The sequence below is a fragment of the Glycine soja genome, chromosome 3, assembly GCF_004193775.1.
Source record: "Glycine soja cultivar W05 chromosome 3, ASM419377v2, whole genome shotgun sequence".
In the NCBI taxonomy this organism is placed as follows: domain Eukaryota; kingdom Viridiplantae; phylum Streptophyta; class Magnoliopsida; order Fabales; family Fabaceae; genus Glycine; species Glycine soja.
In genome coordinates this window covers 7,023,985-7,044,086 of record NC_041004.1, presented here as the reverse complement: position 1 = coordinate 7,044,086, position 20,102 = coordinate 7,023,985, and the positions used below count along the sequence as shown (strand labels likewise).

The window sequence follows — 20,102 nt, the reverse complement described above, 5'->3', positions numbered from 1 at the left end:
ATTGATCATTCTTCAACTAGTATTTGTTGTATTAAACGGTTGGATTTCTTCACTATAAGCTTGCGTCTAAAGAAGTGTCCATTGAAACATTTAATGCTTGCATTAAATGTATGTTTTCTCTAGGCTGCGAAACCAATCTCTTTAGCTTTCTTAAAGCATACTTCAACATAAAATCATATGTTTTTTGTCATAGCAAGTTTGTTAGCCGGTGCAACAAAGTGTGTGTTTAAGGATGTTTTAACTTAAAAGTGTTAAATGTTCTCTTACTTCTTAAGACTCTGATAGATCCTAGGAAAAGTGTTTTTAAGATAGCTCCTGCAAAACAAATCTCAGACTCAAAGTATTAAATGCTTCATTAGAGCTTAACATTTGTCAACTTCTGTCTCATGTTCTAGATGCGGATGCAATATTTTTGTTTGCCCACATATAAGATGCAACTTTTAACTTTTGTATTTACTTACATCTAACCAATATTATTTGAGGGTCTTGATTCATCTTATGACTCAATAGTCTTATGACTTAGCAATTCTTATCTTGATATGTTTTAATCAATTACAAGTAGCATGCAATCGATTAAAACCTAGCCATTAATTTTGGAGGAAACAGAGTAGTATGTATGTAATCGATTACAAGATCCATGTAATAAGTTAATATGATTGGTTATGCTTCTCTTCAAGATTGAACCAACATTCACTTGGTGTATCCAGTTAACCCAAAGGGTAATCAATTAAACTGCATGTTCATATGCTTCCCAGTTCATTTTGAACACATGTAATGTGTTACAATTGCTTTGTAATCCATTAATTTAGCATACTAGGACTTTGGTTTAGTTACTAGCTTAACATCACTTAGGACTTCTTATGAATAAAAAAAACTAAGATCATAGAAGCCTAAGTCTAGAACAATAAATACAAAATGCCATAAAGAATACAATTGAAAGGGCACCAAAATTATATAAAGATCAAAATTACAATAGTTCTTCATATCATCATGTTCATCAAACAAAACCAAGATTCACAAGGTCAATTCATTTCAGAGGGAGCCTTTCCTCTTTAAGCCTCCCACCTTTATGAGTGAAGACTATCCATCCTGGAGAGATTTTAAGGAAATGCACATAAAGTTCACTTAATACCATATTTGGCATATCATCACAAACAAAGATATCCCTATCATAAGGCTAGAAGTAGAATGAACTCAAGATTAAAGACGAGATTTTTTTAAATAAATGGATTCAAGCTTTGATGGCTAAGTTTTGTCTTGGAGTTTTTGGAAAAACATGCTACAACTTTTTGAATCTTCAAGAGTTTCACTAGATCATGGACAAGAGACTTTTTTGCAATCCATATGATGTTGTCATGTTTATGAAGAGTTGTCTACTCTTGGAGAAACTGTTTATCGGTGTGAGTATAATCGTAACTACTAATTGTTGATTGATAGGATTTTACAATCAAATGAGTAGTTATTGTGAATTAGTTAAGGATTAATTAATAATATACTCACACAGATGAATAATTTCTCCAAGTGTGGGCAATGCTTCATAAACATGACAATATCTTATGGATTAAAAAAAAAGTCCCATGTCCATGATTAAATGAAGCTTCTGGAGATTCAAGAGAAATTGTATCACACTTCTCCAAAAACTTCACGACAAAACGTAGCACTCAAAGCTTGAATCCAATTTTTTTTATAAAAAAATACCATAACCAATCTATCAAAAAGGATAAAAATTATATGAAGATTTTTAGTGTCATTCTTCAATTAGGATTAAAGTTTCATATAGGTAATGCATATAATTCTCTAATAATACCTTTAATAACAAATTATATTTGAGTTTTGTTCTATAAACTAGTGTTGTCATCCCACAACAAATTTACCTATACTAGTTAGTATATACCCCATCCATATGTGTTTTTATATCAATAACTTGATGACGAGCCGATTAATTAAGGAGAAAACTAAATAAATGAATAAAAACAAATTATTAGTGGCATAGTGAAAGAATTTCATACCAACATACTAAACCAATTAGAGGGTCAATTTTCATTGATAAAGAAGAGAACAAATTAGGTAGAGAATGATACTTTCATTTTTCAGGAGCATCTAATGCATTTTGAAACTTTTCTAGAGTCCCACTAGGACCTTTGTCATTTCCACTAGCCTCCATTAGGATAATGTTGTAGATAAGTACACCTTCATAATATTGTAGTAGCCCTCATAATGGAAATCTTCAATAAAAATTTTATTGAAAAATAAGAGTTTGGAGAAGAATAATTAGAACAAGCCATGATCACACATTTATAAACTGTAAATTAATAAGAAGATAGATTCACATATAGATTAGTGTGCCGCATGGAAAACCAATCAACATAGAAAAAGAGCTCAATCAATCAAGTTAGAAACAAATCTTTTAAAAAAAATCAAAATCTGAATTTATTGTTCATATCTGAATCAAATCATTTGATTACTTTTTGTAATTAGTCATGTAATCATATTCAGTAATTAGTTATTTTAATTCGTTGCACAAAATTTGAAATTACTTAGTTACCTAGAATATGTAATTAATTGTCCTAGTTTTCAATATTTACTACCAAATATATAACTTAGCGAATGCTTTCTATATTTGCAATCAATTTAGAAAACTTAAAAAAATTAGGTTATTCAAATTAATTGCCACGAAAAATAGAATAAAAATAGCCTAGTTTCAAGCAGAAAATATTAAGCACTTTTGGTTTTGGACATGCTTCATTGTAGAAACTTACCAATGCAGCCAAAACGTCATTAAGACTATCTTTGGCATAACTAGCTTATAAGTTACAAGTTAGGATTTGAAAAGTTGGAAGTTAGTTGAAAAATTATAAACTAGTTGATTAATTGAAAGTGTTTGATAAGACTAGTTGATAAGTTTATGAAAAATGTCAAATGATATAAAAAGACATATTCAATTGTGTGTAGGGTTTAGTTAACAAAAAAGGAAATTTTGGCTTTTACAAATTAAATCAATAAAATAAAAATCATGCATGGAAACAAATTAGGTCATATAATTTTAGAAAAATAATTGAACAAATAATTGTAAAGTTGATATAATTCAAAAGAATTTCCAACCTTAAGGGATGGCATAGTGATGATAAATGATGAGATGATTATGGTGTGCACGTAAGAACATAAAATGATTAAAATATATTTTTTTGTCTTTATAAATATCAAAAAGTTTAAAATCCATCATTGCAAATTTTTTTTGTATGTTTTTATTCTCGTAAAATTAAAATATGTTATTTTTTCCCAAATTCAAGCTTGGATGAATCTAAACCTACGCGATATTTTTTAAAACTTAAATCATAAGTTAAAATATATTTTTTGTTCATATAAATATCAAAATATTTAGAATTTATTCCTGTAAAATTTGATTTGATTAGGTTAGGCATGTTTGCTCTCTCCTAAATATAATAATCTTGTTAAGGCCTATAAATATAATATATCCTTCAATTTCATTTTATTAGAAAAAGGCCCATGTGACAAAGGAAGTATAATGTGATAGAAAGGTTTGAATAAAATATTAGAATATTTTTTTTTTCATAGATCACATATTCTTCATTAAAACTAAGAAAAAAAATCATATTCAAATTAAATAAAATTATTATAAATAAAAACTATGCCTTAAAAAATTTACCATATAAAATTATTATTAACGAAAAATGTCTTATCTTAAAAAATTTAAGACAACCACATATCAAAATTTAAACTTGAGTTTACTTGTTAAATTGATCTAGACTATCATTTGATTGTTCTAAGAAAAATATGGTAAAATTATTATGAACCAAAATATAAGTACTCCCTTTTTTTCAAATATAAGTAAAATATATCAATGATAGTTCCTCTTGTTTCAAATTATAAGCTGAACTTCAATTTTAATTAGAACATGATATATTTTACTTATATTTAAAACAAGAGGAACTATCATTGATATAGTTTACTTATATTTCAAAAAAGGAAGTACTTTTATAAGTAGTTAAGTCAAAATTTATGCAAGTTATCCGGTCCAATTCTATATCCAGATTCATTAATCATCATTTAAAGGGGCATTTTCCTAATTTTTTTTATAAAAAAATTCAAACCAACGGATTTGCACTTGAGAACCCAAGTAACCGAACGTCATTTTTTATTTCTAATAAAATGATTACATGGTACAAACATATATGAGATTGCACATAATAATACTACTACTACCATTCTACCAACAACTATAATACAAGCACAAAGTTCCCTACATTTTTATCACCTAGGAGAGGAACACTTATTCACTATTCACTATTACTACAAACAGAACAACACACTTATTCACTATTACTACAAACAGAACAACACGGTGATAACTTCACATAGGACCATATGTATAGAAAACAGAGGCTGTTCAAAGATTATAGATCTTCATCATGAAGAAGCCTTTGATCAAAGTGCCACACACCTGCAAGTAACAACAAATTCTATTAGAGTTTAGAACACAATAAAAACTAAATCTTGTTTACTTTTTGGCTAGATGAAGAGGATATTTGCATACCATGACCCTTTCCAACTAATCTCAGTTGAGTCACATACTCTGCAATCTTTTTAATTGATTTAACCTGTACAAAGGAAACCACGATGTTACTCTATGTAAATGACGTAAATATAACTCCTTAACTTTAGTTTGGTTAATTAGTAGTTTGTTGCTGTTTCTCAGAAATATTTTCAAAATAATAACATGGTCTTATTGAAAGCTGGCCTTAACAAAAGCTTATACTGACCTTTTGAAGGAAAATGCTCAAGAGATTTCTCTTGTCATGTCATATACCCACATTATAAATGAGTACAAAAATGTGCCACAACCACAACATTCAAGACAACTAAAGCAAAAAAATAATTATGATCTACAATGAAAAAATAAATTTATGATCCATATTAAAATTAGGTAATAGGTCTGTGATTTGTGAACAAGAACTTGTCCTCTTTAACTTTAAATATATTTTTAAGACGCATGCACACAAAAAAGATTTAAAAAAGTGGTATATAGTATATAGTATTGTATTACATGCATTTGTCAAGGTGTCTTATATCTTAATGAAATCCAACCATACTATGAATTCAACTGGACAACATTTAGCCAAGTTTTACCTGCTCATACAAGAACTCGCTCTCAATGAAGTCTGCTAGTTGAGGATCATTGTTACGATCTGCCACCTATTGTTCAAGAAAAAACAAGGGAGATTACTTAACTAGACACTAGCTAAGCAACAAACAAATAAGCACAAAACTTAGATTTGACCATTTAGCCTTACGAACTATAGGTATAATAATTTGTGATTTTTGTTAGAAAACAAATTCATTCCAAGGTTAGAGGCATTACACTGTGAACATGCAGAAGTTTCTCATTTGTCAACTTCTCCAAAGAAAGAGCTAGTTCCATGGCTGAATCAAGACAAAGTAGGAAAACAGAAAAACAAGTCAGCATAGATAATGGTTTGAACATGTGAAATATGATAAATGAAAATGTCTAGCACAACTTGACAAGACTACTTTGTCAAGCTGCAAACAAAAAACATCAATATAACTAAAAAGATAGAAGTTTTTGAGTAACGAAAACGGAAAACTCACCATACAAGGCATCCCCTTTTTCCGAATGCTCAAATTCTGAGGGAGGACTTGTGATAGGGTGCAGCACCACTCGTCCACCACGAATGTTCTATACAAACAAAAGTTATATGCATGTCAATAAGTCTCAACTTGTAAAAAGACAATCCTACTGAAATTTGGAATATTGACAAGCACTAGATCATTTTTTTTTCACTAAAGAAATCTCCCAAATATAGTTAAAGACTAATTTATTTTCGAAACATAAAGATCACTAAAGTGGATAAATTAATTTTCTAAGAAAGGCTTTCTCATACACATACAGGAATCAAACTCAAATATGCTTTTTAAAAAACTCAATTATCTATTAACTGTGCGTCGTCATATTGTGATCTAGATGATACACAAGGACTAGCTCTACCAACAAAGAGTAATTATCTCTAAAAACTCAAAGCCTTAAACTATTAAACTAGAGTTTCCCCGAAGCAGTGTAAACTTTAATTAGAATGTGTTAATAGTATAAACTTTCATTTAAAGTATTATCAAATTATAAATTAAAGTTCCATGCATGTTAAAATTGATTATTGTAATGATTATTTTGAAAGTACTTACTATTGTAACAATTGTTTTAAAACTTATATATAACTAATTTCTAGTTAGTTAACCGTATAAACACAATCTTTATCCCGCATCGAAATTAAACTTAGTTTTAATAACTTTAAAGGCTTGCAACTTGAAAGAGAGTTCAAGAGTAACACACAAACCTGATACTTTATAAGCTTCTCAGCATGCTCTCTCTCTTCTTCACTTGATTCCTTGAAGAACCTGTTCTCCACAAGACAGCACATGAAATTAATAACCCTTTCGAGAATTTGATAAAATAACAAAAATAGAAGAAGCAAAAGGTTAGGAGTTAGTTACTTGGCAAGTCCCTTGAGAGCTATGTTGTCTCTGTCGAAGTACGCAAACAAGGAATGGTACACATAGGAAACGTTGTATTCCACACTGCAACCAGATTTGAGAGACAAAAAAAAACTTTTACTTTATTTTTTTTATAAAAATAAAAAGCAAACAATTAACCCTAAATAAATAGATAGGAATAAAGTATGCCAACAAGCATTAAAGCCAAAAAAAATGAGCATGCAGTTCTCTAGGAGTTTTTGTGCAATTAATTAATCTTAGCAAAATGACTTTCAATTAAAAAATTAAACGTAAATAAGTAAATATAAAAATGAAAGTAATACCTGAAGCATTAAATTAAAGCTAAAAAAATGAATATGCAGTTCTTTATGTGCTTTTGTGATATTAAAATGAGTTGTACCCAGAGATTTCTATGTTGATCTTTAATGTAAAGATTTATTACACAAAAACAAATATTAAGATAAAGCTCTAATTTTAATTCTAAACAGCATCATAAAACACATCAAAGACTTCATTTAAGTTTGGTATAAAAAAAAACATTAAAAAAGGCGCACAAAGCATGTGCTATTCTCATTTTCAGCTGTTAAAAAATGGATCTTTAGCTCTTTAGAAAATTCCAACCAAGAAACCATAGAACAAAAACTAATGAAACGTTGAAGAATGAAAAGAACCATACTTGATCTGCTCGTTGATTGCAGATTCGGACTCATCAGCATAGTTCTGACGAGCCAAGGAAACATTGTGTGCAATTGGGACAGCAAGATAATCCTTCTTTAGCTCTTGAAAGGGTTCAAATATGACCCCAGCGAGTGGAGCTGGTGCGTTTGAAGCAGCAGCACGCACCCTCAAGTTCTTGATTCCACCAACACGCTTATTAGAAAAACTCAAAGAAAAGGAAGAAAAAGTGAGATTTTTAAAAACATCACCACCACCCACAACGGGTGAGAGAGAAAAGCTTGAAACTTTGGAACAAGAAAGGGCCATTTGAGAAGAAAAACGAAATGGGTATCCTGAAAAAAGAAGAGAAGATTGAGATTGCAAGGGCTGCTATGGAGGCTGAGATTGTGTGTGAAGCAAAAGGGGAAGGGGCAAGGATGATATAAATAATAGCGGAGAAGGGTAATTTGGGGATTTTGGGGGAGAGGATTTGTTTTGGGCCGTTGGATGGAGAGACACGTGGATGGATGAGACTTAACTTGGGTACGGGCGTGTGGCGAGCTCGTGCCTTATCCAGTGTGAAAGTGGAATCTGTGGAAATATCCCGTCCACGTCACCATCGGGAATCGAACGAGAAATGTGCTCACTCGCTCGACTGCGTCAACCTGCGCTACTCGCGCTTAGAACGGTTCAATCAATTAGTAATAATATTTAATTTCATATATTGAGAAATCTTGTGTTGTTTTTCTCTGTATCATTCGCCTTTTACTTTTCTATTTTACTATAATAAATAAATAAATGATAAATGTGACTATGCAAGTACCTATTTTTGTTCTCACTTACTTAATTATTGTTTTTGCAGCACGCTTTTTAAACTTCTATATTAAATTTACAAAACAAAAAAACTTTTTCATCAGCTAAATTGTTATTTTTTTAATTAATGATTGGAGTATTTTTAATGTGTGTATAAAGCATGGAAATTTTTTAATTAGTTTATTTTTAATATCTATAAATATTATAAATTTTATTTTAATTATTGATTTAATTAATCACTGATCTTGTTATCTATTCTTATACGAGCAATTTTTTTATATTTTAGTTTTCGTGTCTCTGTTTTGTAGCAGTTTTATAATTTAAACCTACATAAAACAAAATATAACAAAAATATGTGTAGAGGAACTTAAACGTCTCTGTAAATAAAAAAAATAGGAACTTAAAAGTCGAATTTTAAGCTATAAGAACTGAAACAAAAAAATTAGAATGAATACATGAAGCAAATGATTAATTAAACTTTAATTGATTTTAAAGTAACTAATTTTTATCTTTATATATTCTCAAAAATAAAAATATGTTTTGTTACTATTTACCAAAACATGACATGCATGTATAGGAGTATATTAGATCATATGTCATTTCGAAGTGATTAACAACCAACATATTGTTAATCCACCTAAAATTGAACTTAAACATTTGAATAAGAGTCTTAAGATTGTTTGTTATAGAATAAAAAATATCAAAAGAGAATTATCTAATCATTAAAATAATCAATTAGATTGTTTAGTGATAAGTAATTATCAATAATATTAAATATTAATTAAGATATTTTACACCAATGTCATGCTTACTCAATAAAAAAATATTTTTAACATGTTATATTTAAATATATGTCATGTTATTAATAATAATGACAAAAATATTTTCAAAAGATAAATTTATGTAGACACAACAAAATAATTTATCATCTCTATAATTGTTTCCTTTTTATGGTATGTTTAGATTATTTTATTTATAACTTATTTTATGAAATGGTTTTAAGTGATTTTAAATTTATTTCAATAAATTATTTAAGATAAGTTATAAAAAAATGATTTACTGTTTATATAATGGTAATTGATTTTAGTTTTAATTATAAAAATAATTCATACATAAAATACTTATATAATACATATTTAATTAATTAATTTTTCTAAATTCACTCTTAAGAAAGATAAAAAAAAATAGTCTCGTGGAAATTACTAAATAACGACAAATAATTTTGTAACGAGGAATAAAACAGCCACACAAAAGGCAAAAAATAAATGAGTAAAAGAAAAATCCATGCTGAGTTGGATGAGACCGACACAGGGAAGCGAGTGAGGATGCGAACGAAGCAAAAACGACAAAAAGTGGGGCTGACAACTGTTTTGTCTTTAGCGTTTCAGTTGTGACAGCTAAACCTTTTTTCTTCAAAAGCTTTATAATTTTCTCATCACTTCTCATGTGTATGTCTTCCCATTATTCCATATTCATTCTCAGTGTTTGGTTTCAGTTTGAATTAATTTCATCTTAAGTAATTGATTTTCGTTAAAAATTAATTTCCAATATATTTTTATAGGTCTGATTTAAAATTTAAAAAATTTAGAATTTATTTAATTAAAATCAATTTTATAAAATTATTTTCATTTAAAATTAATTTTATCAACAACTATTCAAACATATACTCAATATGATGTTATAATTATTGTCTTATGTAATGTTAAGATGTAATGTTGAGTTCTTAGTAACTACGGGTGTATTTATAAAGTGAAAGGAAATGAAATATAATAAGAATAAAAATAAGAAATATTTAAATTGAAATAATATAACAGAACTTTGGGACTAAAATCTTATTCCGAAGAATGTGACGTTGAAAATATAGTTCAAAGTTTTTTAAAAGATGAAGTCCAAAGTGAATACCCTTAATAAGTGGTGCATCGTGGACCATTAATTTCATGTTTCTTACACTAGATTCTCCCAACCCCATTTAGGAAATCACTCTCATCATTCGTCGCTGGTGGAAATTTTTGGCGGCGTCTCCCTCCTCTCTAGTGAACGATCGTCTCTCTTCTCCTCATCGCCTTTCCTCTCCTAATTCTCCCACCACATGGTTTGTACCTACTTTCAAACTTAGGAACTTTCCCTCTTTAAACTAGTTTTTTGGTTGTGATATTTAGTTGAACATTTTGTGTGCATTTGAGTTAGACATTTTTTTTCTAAATTCTATGGGTATGAATTTTTCCTTCCACACAAACAGATCGTTGCCTTATTTTTAGAAGGCTGATTTCAATTTTGATGAGTAACTTGCAACACATCGATGCATTTGATTTTGATGCCTATGTTGCTCTTTGACATCGGTGGAGGAGGATGGTCAGAGGTAGAGGGAGAAAGAAAAAAGATCTAATATGAAGGATATATCATATATAGATTTGATTTCTTTTGTCTCTTTTCAAGCTGCTTTATTTCTGTAATGTTCATCTAAAATACGTCACATAACAACTGTGTTAACAAGTAATCGTGAATCTATTTTATAAAAACAGTATAATTTCGAAAGACAAAGATAGTCTAAAAAAGATAACAAAAAAGTCAATTTCTCACATGCTTATATGTGTGACAGGAATTTAATGATTTAAATACATTTAGTTCACAATAAATCACTTGTAGAAGTGAATCACCCTAGGCTTCCTCTCTTACAAAAAATATTTAATTATAAATTTAATCTTTTTATTTGTTTCAATTTTAAATTTAATCATCATATAATTTAATTTATCAATTGAATATTTTATTTTTTTAATCCCCGTTAATTTGATTTTCAATCCTAAAATTAAATTGGATTAAGATTTCAAAGGATTTTAAAAGACTTTTTTATGATTAAAAAGTCTTGTGGTATTCAATCAAGACTTTTATAAAATATAAGCAAATCTTGTGGTATTCAATTAAGACAATAAAGATTTTTTTTTCAGGGCAACAAAATTTGTTGGTGTTCAATTGAGATTTCTTACCACTTTTAAAATGTCTTTTGGTATTCAAAAGTAAATAGATTTTGATGGATTCTTTTGTGGAATGGATTTTGAGAGACTTTTTAGTTAGAAATACACATAAAATACTCCTCTAACAATCTCACCCAAACCCTTGAGACTTTTCATAATCTTCCAAAGACTTTTTCTTCTCCTGCCGAACAAGACACAAACCACTACCAGGTTCATTCTCTTACAACTTTTCAATCAATTTTACCTATTTTTTTAATGGCAATCGATAGTCAATATTGTTCATACTATATGTATATTACGCAAATCAAAAGAAAAGGGTGCTGTATATGCTTCAAGATTTCGTATTCATATTGTTTTCAACGTCCAGGCAATGAATATGCATCAAAAGAATGACAATTGATATGCATCAAGATTTCATATTGCTTTTTTTTTAGTACTGTATATGCAAATCAAAATAAAAAACTCTTTTTTTTTCTGTTTCTTCAACTTGTTTTTTTACAACGTCCATTATTATTATTATTATTTTCTTGTGTTATTATTAAAATGTTAATTATTAATGTGTTATTATTATTTTTTTGACAGCGTGTTATTATTATTATTATTGTGTTAATAATTTTTTAATTGTTATTGTGTTATTATTATTGTTATTTTGTTAATAGTTTTTTTTTAAATGATTTTATGATATATGAGTATTATTTTTATGGAAAATGCTAACATGTGCCCTTAAGACACTTGTTAGTGTATTATGTATAGAAATTTTGCATTGAAAGTTGTGCAATTTACTTTTTTAAAAGTCAAAAATTGTTGTTTTTAAGACATAGTTACTATTGAAAGTATCCTTAACATGTGCCCTAAGTGCGCATGTTAGCATGACCCTTATTTTATTATTAGGTAGTTTTTTATTGGTTTTTCTATTGAATTGTATATTATTCGGGATATAGTCACTATACTTTTGACAATTAGGAAACAATAACTATTTTTGTCAAATAACTAGTTTCTTATATATATATTAGCGATCAAATGGGGGATTCACAAGAAAATAACAAAGGAAAGAGTAGAGACAAAGATAATTATGTATCTTGGACTATGGAGGATACCAATGAGTTGTTGCACCTCTTGGTGGATGCTATGAATAGGGGATTGCGTGATGCCAATGGGTCACTTAGCAAACAAAATGTAGAACGAATAATACTTCCTCAACTCAATGCAAAAACTAAATTCCCTAAAACTTATAGTCATTATTTGAGTCGGATGAAGTGGTTTCGAAACCAGTATAACATGATGTCAACCCTTATGCGCAACAACTCTGGCTTTGGATGGGACCCAATTGGAAAAACTTTCACTGCTCATGAGGATGTATGGAAAGATTACTTAAAGGTGAGCTAAGTTCATAATCTTTTAAATATATCAATAGTTATAAATTTAGTAAATTATAATATTTGTAGTATATTAACAATGATTTTTTTTTAGTCCCACCCAAGTCACAGCAAACTTCGAGGAAAAAGTATGGTTGATTATGAGTATTTGAAGATCGTTGTTGGGGGTGGAGTTTCTAGCGGGAATAATTCTATATCAGTCGATCCAGATGATACTGATGCAACAACTTTTGAGCCAGAAAATAGAACTGTTGGGATAGAAGAATTTTCATATGATCCTAATAGTGATACATTCATAACACCAAATAACTATGAACCAGCATATCAGCCTCCATCACCAAACCAACCAAGTCCACCATCCCACCCCCCTTTAGATTCAGAGGTTCCCATAGAAAAACAAAACTGTCACAAGCGAAGGAGATCCGAGTATGGAGGGAGTTCAAGCGCTGTTGGGATCAACAATCAAGGCAACGTTCTGGAAAATCTTTCTGTTGGCATTGGGACTATTGCTGTGAATTTTGAAAAAATATCCAACATGATGGAGAAAAGAGAAAAAGATAGAGATAGAGATAGAGAGCTCGAGGGTATTATTTGGGATGTTATAAAAGAAATTCCAAATTTGGATGACATAACGCGTTTCAAGACAGCTTAATTGTTAAATACTAAAGCAAAAAAGGATTTTTTCTTGAAGATGTCACCGGAAGAACGCTCATCTTGGATAAACTTTAAGTTAGGGAATAATTAATATTTTGATCATCTATTATTAACATATTATTTTAAACATCGTGAGTTTGTTGAACTATATCTTTTGGGTCTCTATTTTGGTTGAAGTATTTGGTTTGTTTTTTGGTCGAACTATTATGGTTGTATTTTGGTTGAAATATTTGGTTTGTTTTTTGGTCGAACTATTATGGTTGAAGTATTTAGGTTATATATTTTGTGAAATTGTTGTGGTTAAACTTTAGTTATATTTATTTTATATATGAATTTGTATTAACTTTGATATTAACTTTGATATTGACTTATAACCATGACCATGACATAAAGAACGAAGAAATGGATGGAGATATATATAATGAAGATACAAATGATGAAGATATAGATGACGAGGAAACAAATGAAGAATTTTATGAAGCCACATACACATATGTGATGGCAATTTATGCTTTAATAGATATATTAAATCAGTTTTTGAATATGATGCATGGTGAACATATTGAACGTCCATTAACTCGACGACAAATTACTAGTCGGGGATATGACTATATACACAAAGCATTAAATGATGATCCTGCAATCTTTCGACAAGTATATAGGATGTATCCTGATGTATTTCGAAAGTTGTGCACGATTATAAGAGAAAAAACACCTTTGGAGGATACAAGATTTATTTGCGTTGAAGAAATGCTTGCATCATTCCTACAGATTGTCGGCCAGAACACTCGATATTGTGTAATCCGCAATACATTTGGCCGATTACAATTTGCTACAAGTGAAAATTTTCACAAGATTTTGAAAGCTCTGAACTCATTAGCACCTGATTTAATGGTTAGACCAGGCTCAACTATGCCTGCAAAAATAAGGGAAAGCACAAGGTTTTATCCTTATTTTAAGGTATGTGATCATTATCTAATTATAACAAGATTATAATTATAATTGTGATTATTATAATAATATTTATGATTATTGATACACACACTTTAGGATTGCATTGGAGCTATTGATGGTACACATATTCCCGCATCAGTAAAAGGACGAGATGTAAGCAGTTATCGTGATCGTCATGGAAATATATCACAAAATGTATTAGCTGCTTGTAACTTTGATTTGGAATTCATGTACGTTCTTAGCGGGTGGGAGGGTTCAGCACATGATTCCAAGGTGTTAAGTGATGCTTTGGCAAGGAAGAATGGACTTAAAGTGCTCCAAGGTAAGTATTATCTAGTGGATTGTGGATTTCCTAATCGACGCAAATTTTTAGCCCCATATCGAGGTGTACGATATCATCTACAAGATTTTGCAGGTCACGGTAATGACCCTGAAAATGAAAAGGAATTATTTAATCTTCGGCATGCATCCTTAAGGAATGTGATTGAGAGGATATTTGATATTTGGTCACAATTTTTAAGTCAGCACCTCCATTTTTATTTAAAACACAAGCAGAGCTTGTGTTGGCATGTGCAGCACTTCATAATTTTCTTCGCAAAGAATGTCGTTCTGATGAATTTCCAGTGAAACTTACTGACGAGTCTTCATCTTCATCTTCAGTGTTACCAAATTACGAAGATAATGATCATGAACCCATTGTTCAAACACAAGAGCAGGAACGAGAAGATGCTAATATATGGAGGACTAATATAGGTTCAGATATGTAGAGAAATGCTAATAATTAGGCGAACATGAAGTGAGAATCACTTTGTTATTATTTTTTTAGGCAATAATGACTTTGTTATTAAAAGGTTTAAAATTTCTATCGTTTTTATTTTCTTTATTCAAACATTATAATTTATTTATCATCTTTTTCATTCACTTTTGTAACTTCCGTTATTTTTTTGTTTAAAATGTATTAATCTTTCAAAATCTTAAAAATCCATAAAGTATTTTGAAATCTTAAAAATCTGTGTTAGAAATCCATTAAAATCTTAGGTTAAGAATCCTGATTGTAAAAAGTCTTTTAAAAAAAATCTTTTAAAATCCCACAAAATCAATACAATCCCACATAATCTTTTAAAATCTTTAAGATTATTTTTGTCAAAATATTCTATCAAAATCTCAATCCAATACAAAGCTCTTTTCTCTCTCCTCTACCTTGTCCTCTGCAACTCATTTCTCTCTTTTCTCTCACGTGTTGCCCTCTGCACTTATTTAGTTCCACAGGAATATTACAATAGCGGCAGTTGCAGGGTCAAAATGATACTCTTGCAGCAGGTACAAAATCATGCTCACATGAAGCCCCACGTTGCAACTTTTTCAAAGGTCTTGTTTGCTAAAAGCAGAAAAAAACGAAACAAAACAAATGAGCCGGTTATAATTTCTTGTACATACTTCACTAACAGTAACTCACAACATTGCGCCTAAGGAAATTAAAAGACCATGATTTTTAATATATGAATGAACAGAAAAATGCTTTGAAAGGGGTTTATATATTTGACGTATGTAATGGCATGACTCTGAAACCACATTTTTTTCCTTTCAACCAGTTCATTTGCTTTCTTTTGCTCCATTGACATCTCCATTTTTCTTCTGCGATATACACATGAGAGAAGAGAGAGAAATGAGTTGCAGAGGGCAACGCAAAGGAGAGAGAAATGAGTTGCAGAGGGCAACGCAAAGGAGAGAGAAAAGAGCTTTTTATTTTTTTAATAGTGCACCCAAATAACGTCCCATCAGGTGACGGCAAGACTCACAAATAATAGTTAACATCTAATTCCAGAATTAAGTATTAAAATATCAGGATTATAAAAAAAATTAAAAACTGAATTGATGAATTAAATTATAAAAAAAATAAATTTAAAATTTAAGATAAATAGAAAGACTAAATTTAAAATTAAGAAAATAAAATTCAAGTATTGTTCATTCCCGGGAATGTAGTTACAACACATTTTGATTCTTTTTTTATTTCCACAGTTAGGGATGGGTAAATTGCTTTCCCACGAGAACGAGGGAAGTTATTTTATAACCCACTAATAATTTTTTTTATTTCAATTATTTTAAAATTTAAAAATATTCCTAGAAATGTTAATATCTAACCAACCAAATTTTTAAATATTTCCTTAAATAACATTTTTAATAATAATATTCTCATGAATGTGATTATTGACAATAGCAGTATCATACCTTTTAACAAGGGTCCTGTATGTTTAGTTTTGTTAATAATTTGATTTTAAGTTAAAACTATTTTAGATCATTTTTATGCTAGCTTTAAATTTTTTTTTATCAGTTTTATTTTTTTTTTCAAAATTTTAACTAATCAACTTTAGTAAAAAAAAGGAGATTCATGAGAAGGGAGCGAAGGGAGTTCCGTGTGTTATTTGGGAGAGAACAATTTTAGGGTTTGGATATGAAAAGGGAACAGTGCAACACTAGATGAAAAATGAAGGATGAATCTGGTTAACAAAGCTTTTATACCTTGGTTTTTAAACATCCTCTTATTAGACCTAATGATTCAATCAATTTCAGGTTCTAATGGGTCAAGTATGTTGAATCCGTTACCGACCAAAAAAACCTATGTAAAACCTTTTTTAAACCTATCTGAACCCACCCAAATGCCATTTTTTTTATTTTCTTGATTTTGAGTTGGGTCAGATATGTTTGCTTGCCCCTAAATATAATGATCTCATTAGGGCCTATGAAGGTAGGGTACCCTTCAATTTCATTCTAGGAGAAAAATGCCCTTGTGGCAAAAGGAGTATAATGCACTAGAAATGTTTGAATAAAATATTTGAATATTCAACTTTTTTTCATAGATCACTTATATTTTTTATTGAAAGTCTGAGAGCAACAATGTCTGAATCAGATAAAATTGTTAGGTCTTTAAATATTAAATGCAATTACATACCTGAAATTTAAATTGATCTACACGCTTAATGATACGTTACTTTAATCACATTTGAAAAATCATTTCAATTTTCAAAATCAAAACATTAAATAATAAGTCATATTATCTATTCTATATTACCTATAACATGAAACTCAAAAGTACACATGTTTATTATTTATTAATTTATTCATAAAAAGTATCAGTACCCATTAAATACAAAGGCATGGTAGAAATTACCCGTTTTTTAAACCATAATTTACCCATTAAAACATTAAATTAATCACATTATACCCTTTCCATTATTATATTTTTTGGTTTTCTTTTTTATTAGAGATAATTTTGTTTGAGACTAAAATACTAAATATGAATATATTTTTTAACAGTAATTCAAACCTTAATTTATCATGTGACTAGCGATTAACCTTTTGGCCGAATAAAACCCCATTAGTACATTTTATGTTATTTTTAAGATAAAAAGAAAATGAAACAATGTTAGTGAAAAAAAGAAGATAAAAGCAACAAAAATATTTCTCGAAACAGAAATGACAATTTTTTTCATGGGATTCATTGACCATTTCAAAATCCCTCCTGTACGTTCACAAGACAAAAGTGAAGAGAGTAGGATGTTCTACATATTCTTGGAGAACTGTAAGCTTAATTAAGTTCCCTAAGAGTCAAGTCAGAGATAAGGTTGGAAAGTGACATTGAATAAAGATATTTGTCATATTGTTATTTCTATTCCTTCTTTGACAAGAAAATGAATACACAGTCACAAATAAAAAAAGTAATACAAAAATAGGACAACAATCACAAATAAAATAAAGTAATACAAAAATAGGGACAACAATGCAGGTCAATTCTTCTTGCTTTGCAAATAACTTGTGAAAAACAAATCAGGTTTAACGCATTTCATTTTTTTAAAATGGGTTTAAACAACATTCCACTTTGCTTAAAGATGAATTAATAGATCGGCTGATTAATCTGTTTAAAAAAATTAAAAATGAAATTTTATTAATCCAATCCAACGGGTCTAACTCAATTGACCTGTTTCCTATTGCAGATTAATTAGGTCTAAATCACCGATTAGTCTTTGATAAAATAAATTAAGTATGCAAATTAACACGAGATACCGAATTTATATATTGATTTCAATATAAAAGGAGTATAATTTAATTGGTTGAATATGATGTGTAAACTATTATAAATCTTCTAATATGGTGTTTAATTTCTATGGATAAAAAAATTATGATGATTTCAATGCAAAAATAAAATTAATGTAAACAACATTATAAATTGAGTCTTATAAAAAGGAACAAAAATCATTTCAATCATAGGTATTATAAATAGGAACATAGAACTATATTTTATATAATTTTGTAACTAATACATTAAAAGAAATACACTATTAACATTTTTTAAGATTTTATGTTACAATAAATAAAGACTATCTTAAATTCTTAGGTAAAAAATATAAGATTTAATGTCTCATGATAGAGATATGTGACTTATTAAGGTCTAATAAATAAATAATTAATAATTATAGACTAAATTGTTAATGAGTTTAAGTGGAACAATTTTTAAAGATAATTACTATTTGATAAAAGTAGTGATTTTAAGGAATTAATATCCACTAATATAAAATAAGTCAACTTTTAGATATTAAAATATTCTTTTAACCCTAACCACCATTCCAAAAGATAGAGAAAATAGAAAGAAGAGTCAAAGGAAATAAAATATTGTTTTCTTCCTCTATCAAGGAATCAAAAAACATTGAAGAAAAGTCTCACTAATGAAAAAAGGTACACATACATATTCTCTTTTATTAATTGTGAGAATCATACATTTCATCATCTTAATTTTTTATTATTGATAATCCTAGAAGATTAACTATAAAAAAAATAGTTGAAAAGCTGGCACAATTCAATCTTGGCAGCACAAGTCTTAAAAGGCTCAAGCCCACTCACTTCTACATGCTCAGAAGCATTTCTAGTTGTTGCAAATGGGTTTGGGTTGCACTTTTTGAAATAAAATATGTATCACAATTTAGTTTGGCAGCGAGTATTTTGTAACGTGACAGGAAAGGCTTCCCAAATATTGTTTTCTTTTAGAAGTTAATTTTTTTTTACATGTTTTTCAGATTTATCTTTTACTTTTCGACATTTTCATTACATTTTGGGAATTAAAATTTAAAAATATGAAAATTTTAGATACTTCTAAAATAAGAGTATTTTTAAGGGAGGGAAAGTGATAAAAAAAGTGACGGGTGTAGTTAAAAAAGAAGGGTGCAAAAAGAAATCTCCTTACTCTTATTGTTTGCACTATAAATCTCATTGTCTTATCCTAATTGGAACTTGGGCTTGGCCGTAATAGCTACTATCAGTGTTGAGCCTCAATTAATATAAATTCATCTCAAACTTCATATAAATCCATCTCGAACTTCGAATTTCCTAATTAGTTGTTTCAAATAAATTAGGTGTATATCAATAAGTCGTTAATTCGAATTGTTCTGGATTCAATTTCTTTAAATAAGATATCGATTTAACATGAATGAGAGGAAAGACTCACTAAAGATGACCATTCAAATTTTCTAACAGAGATTAATTATCAATACTCTGCACCAATATCACGGTATAAAAAAATTACAGTGTATTAGAAAAAAGATGAGGATCAATTCATCCTATTTATTGGTTAATTAATAGGATAATGTGATGTATCTTCTTATTAAATGAATTAATGATATTTTTTTACGAATCTCCTTACTATCTTATATAAAAAGTATTGAATGAAAAATAAATATAGTTAATATCCTAAAAATATAAACCACAAACAATACTTCAATACTTTTCATATAAAAGAAGTACAAGAATTTCATATAAAAGAAGTACAAGAATTAGTAGGATGATTTAGTTCGTTTTGAGTAAAATTGAGTTAGAATTTTTTAAGCATAATTTTAGATTTGTGTTTAGATCTATTGATAATTTTAAAAAATTATAGTTAGGAGAAAACCTCCTACTAAATGCCAACTAAATTCTGTCGATAAAGTTGGTGAATATTTTATGAGTTTAGTTGATAAAGTCGATGAATATTTTATATGTATAATGTGATAAAAAAATATAAACAACTGAATTTGCTGCCTATTCTATGGAAGACTAGCGGAGGTATGTCTAATAATAATATGAAAGGATTTGGATAAGGTAGAATTTAACACACGGTCTTCAA

The 20,102-nt window shown here is 28.9% G+C and overlaps 3 protein-coding genes across 3 annotated transcripts; 2 read left to right on the top strand and 1 right to left on the bottom strand.

Moving 5' to 3' along the window:
• Positions 1-4,126: 4,126 nt before the first annotated feature.
• On the bottom strand, positions 4,127-7,602 carry LOC114406084 (ferritin-2, chloroplastic-like). Its single transcript, XM_028368661.1, has 8 exons — positions 7,202-7,602; positions 6,526-6,609; positions 6,369-6,429; positions 5,629-5,716; positions 5,381-5,442; positions 5,149-5,214; positions 4,556-4,619; positions 4,127-4,462 (listed from the first exon to the last, which is right to left on the bottom strand). The coding sequence occupies exons 1-8, from the start codon at positions 7,507-7,509 to the stop codon at positions 4,416-4,418; spliced, it is 780 nt and encodes a 259-aa protein (XP_028224462.1). The 5' UTR covers positions 7,510-7,602; the 3' UTR covers positions 4,127-4,415.
• A 4,203-nt stretch (positions 7,603-11,805) lies between these two features.
• Positions 11,806-12,995, top strand: LOC114404891 (uncharacterized protein At2g29880-like). Its single transcript, XM_028367625.1, has 2 exons — positions 11,806-12,344; positions 12,438-12,995. Exons 1-2 carry the CDS (start codon positions 11,988-11,990, stop codon positions 12,993-12,995), a joined length of 915 nt encoding a protein of 304 aa, XP_028223426.1. The 5' UTR covers positions 11,806-11,987.
• Positions 12,996-13,886: 891 nt separating this feature from the next.
• LOC114404890 lies at positions 13,887-18,911 on the top strand. The gene is made up of 4 exons (XM_028367624.1): positions 13,887-13,957; positions 14,048-14,250; positions 14,559-14,714; positions 18,794-18,911. The coding sequence occupies exons 1-4, from the start codon at positions 13,889-13,891 to the stop codon at positions 18,909-18,911; spliced, it is 546 nt and encodes a 181-aa protein (XP_028223425.1). The 5' UTR covers positions 13,887-13,888.
• The last annotated feature ends 1,191 nt before the right edge of the window (positions 18,912-20,102 follow it).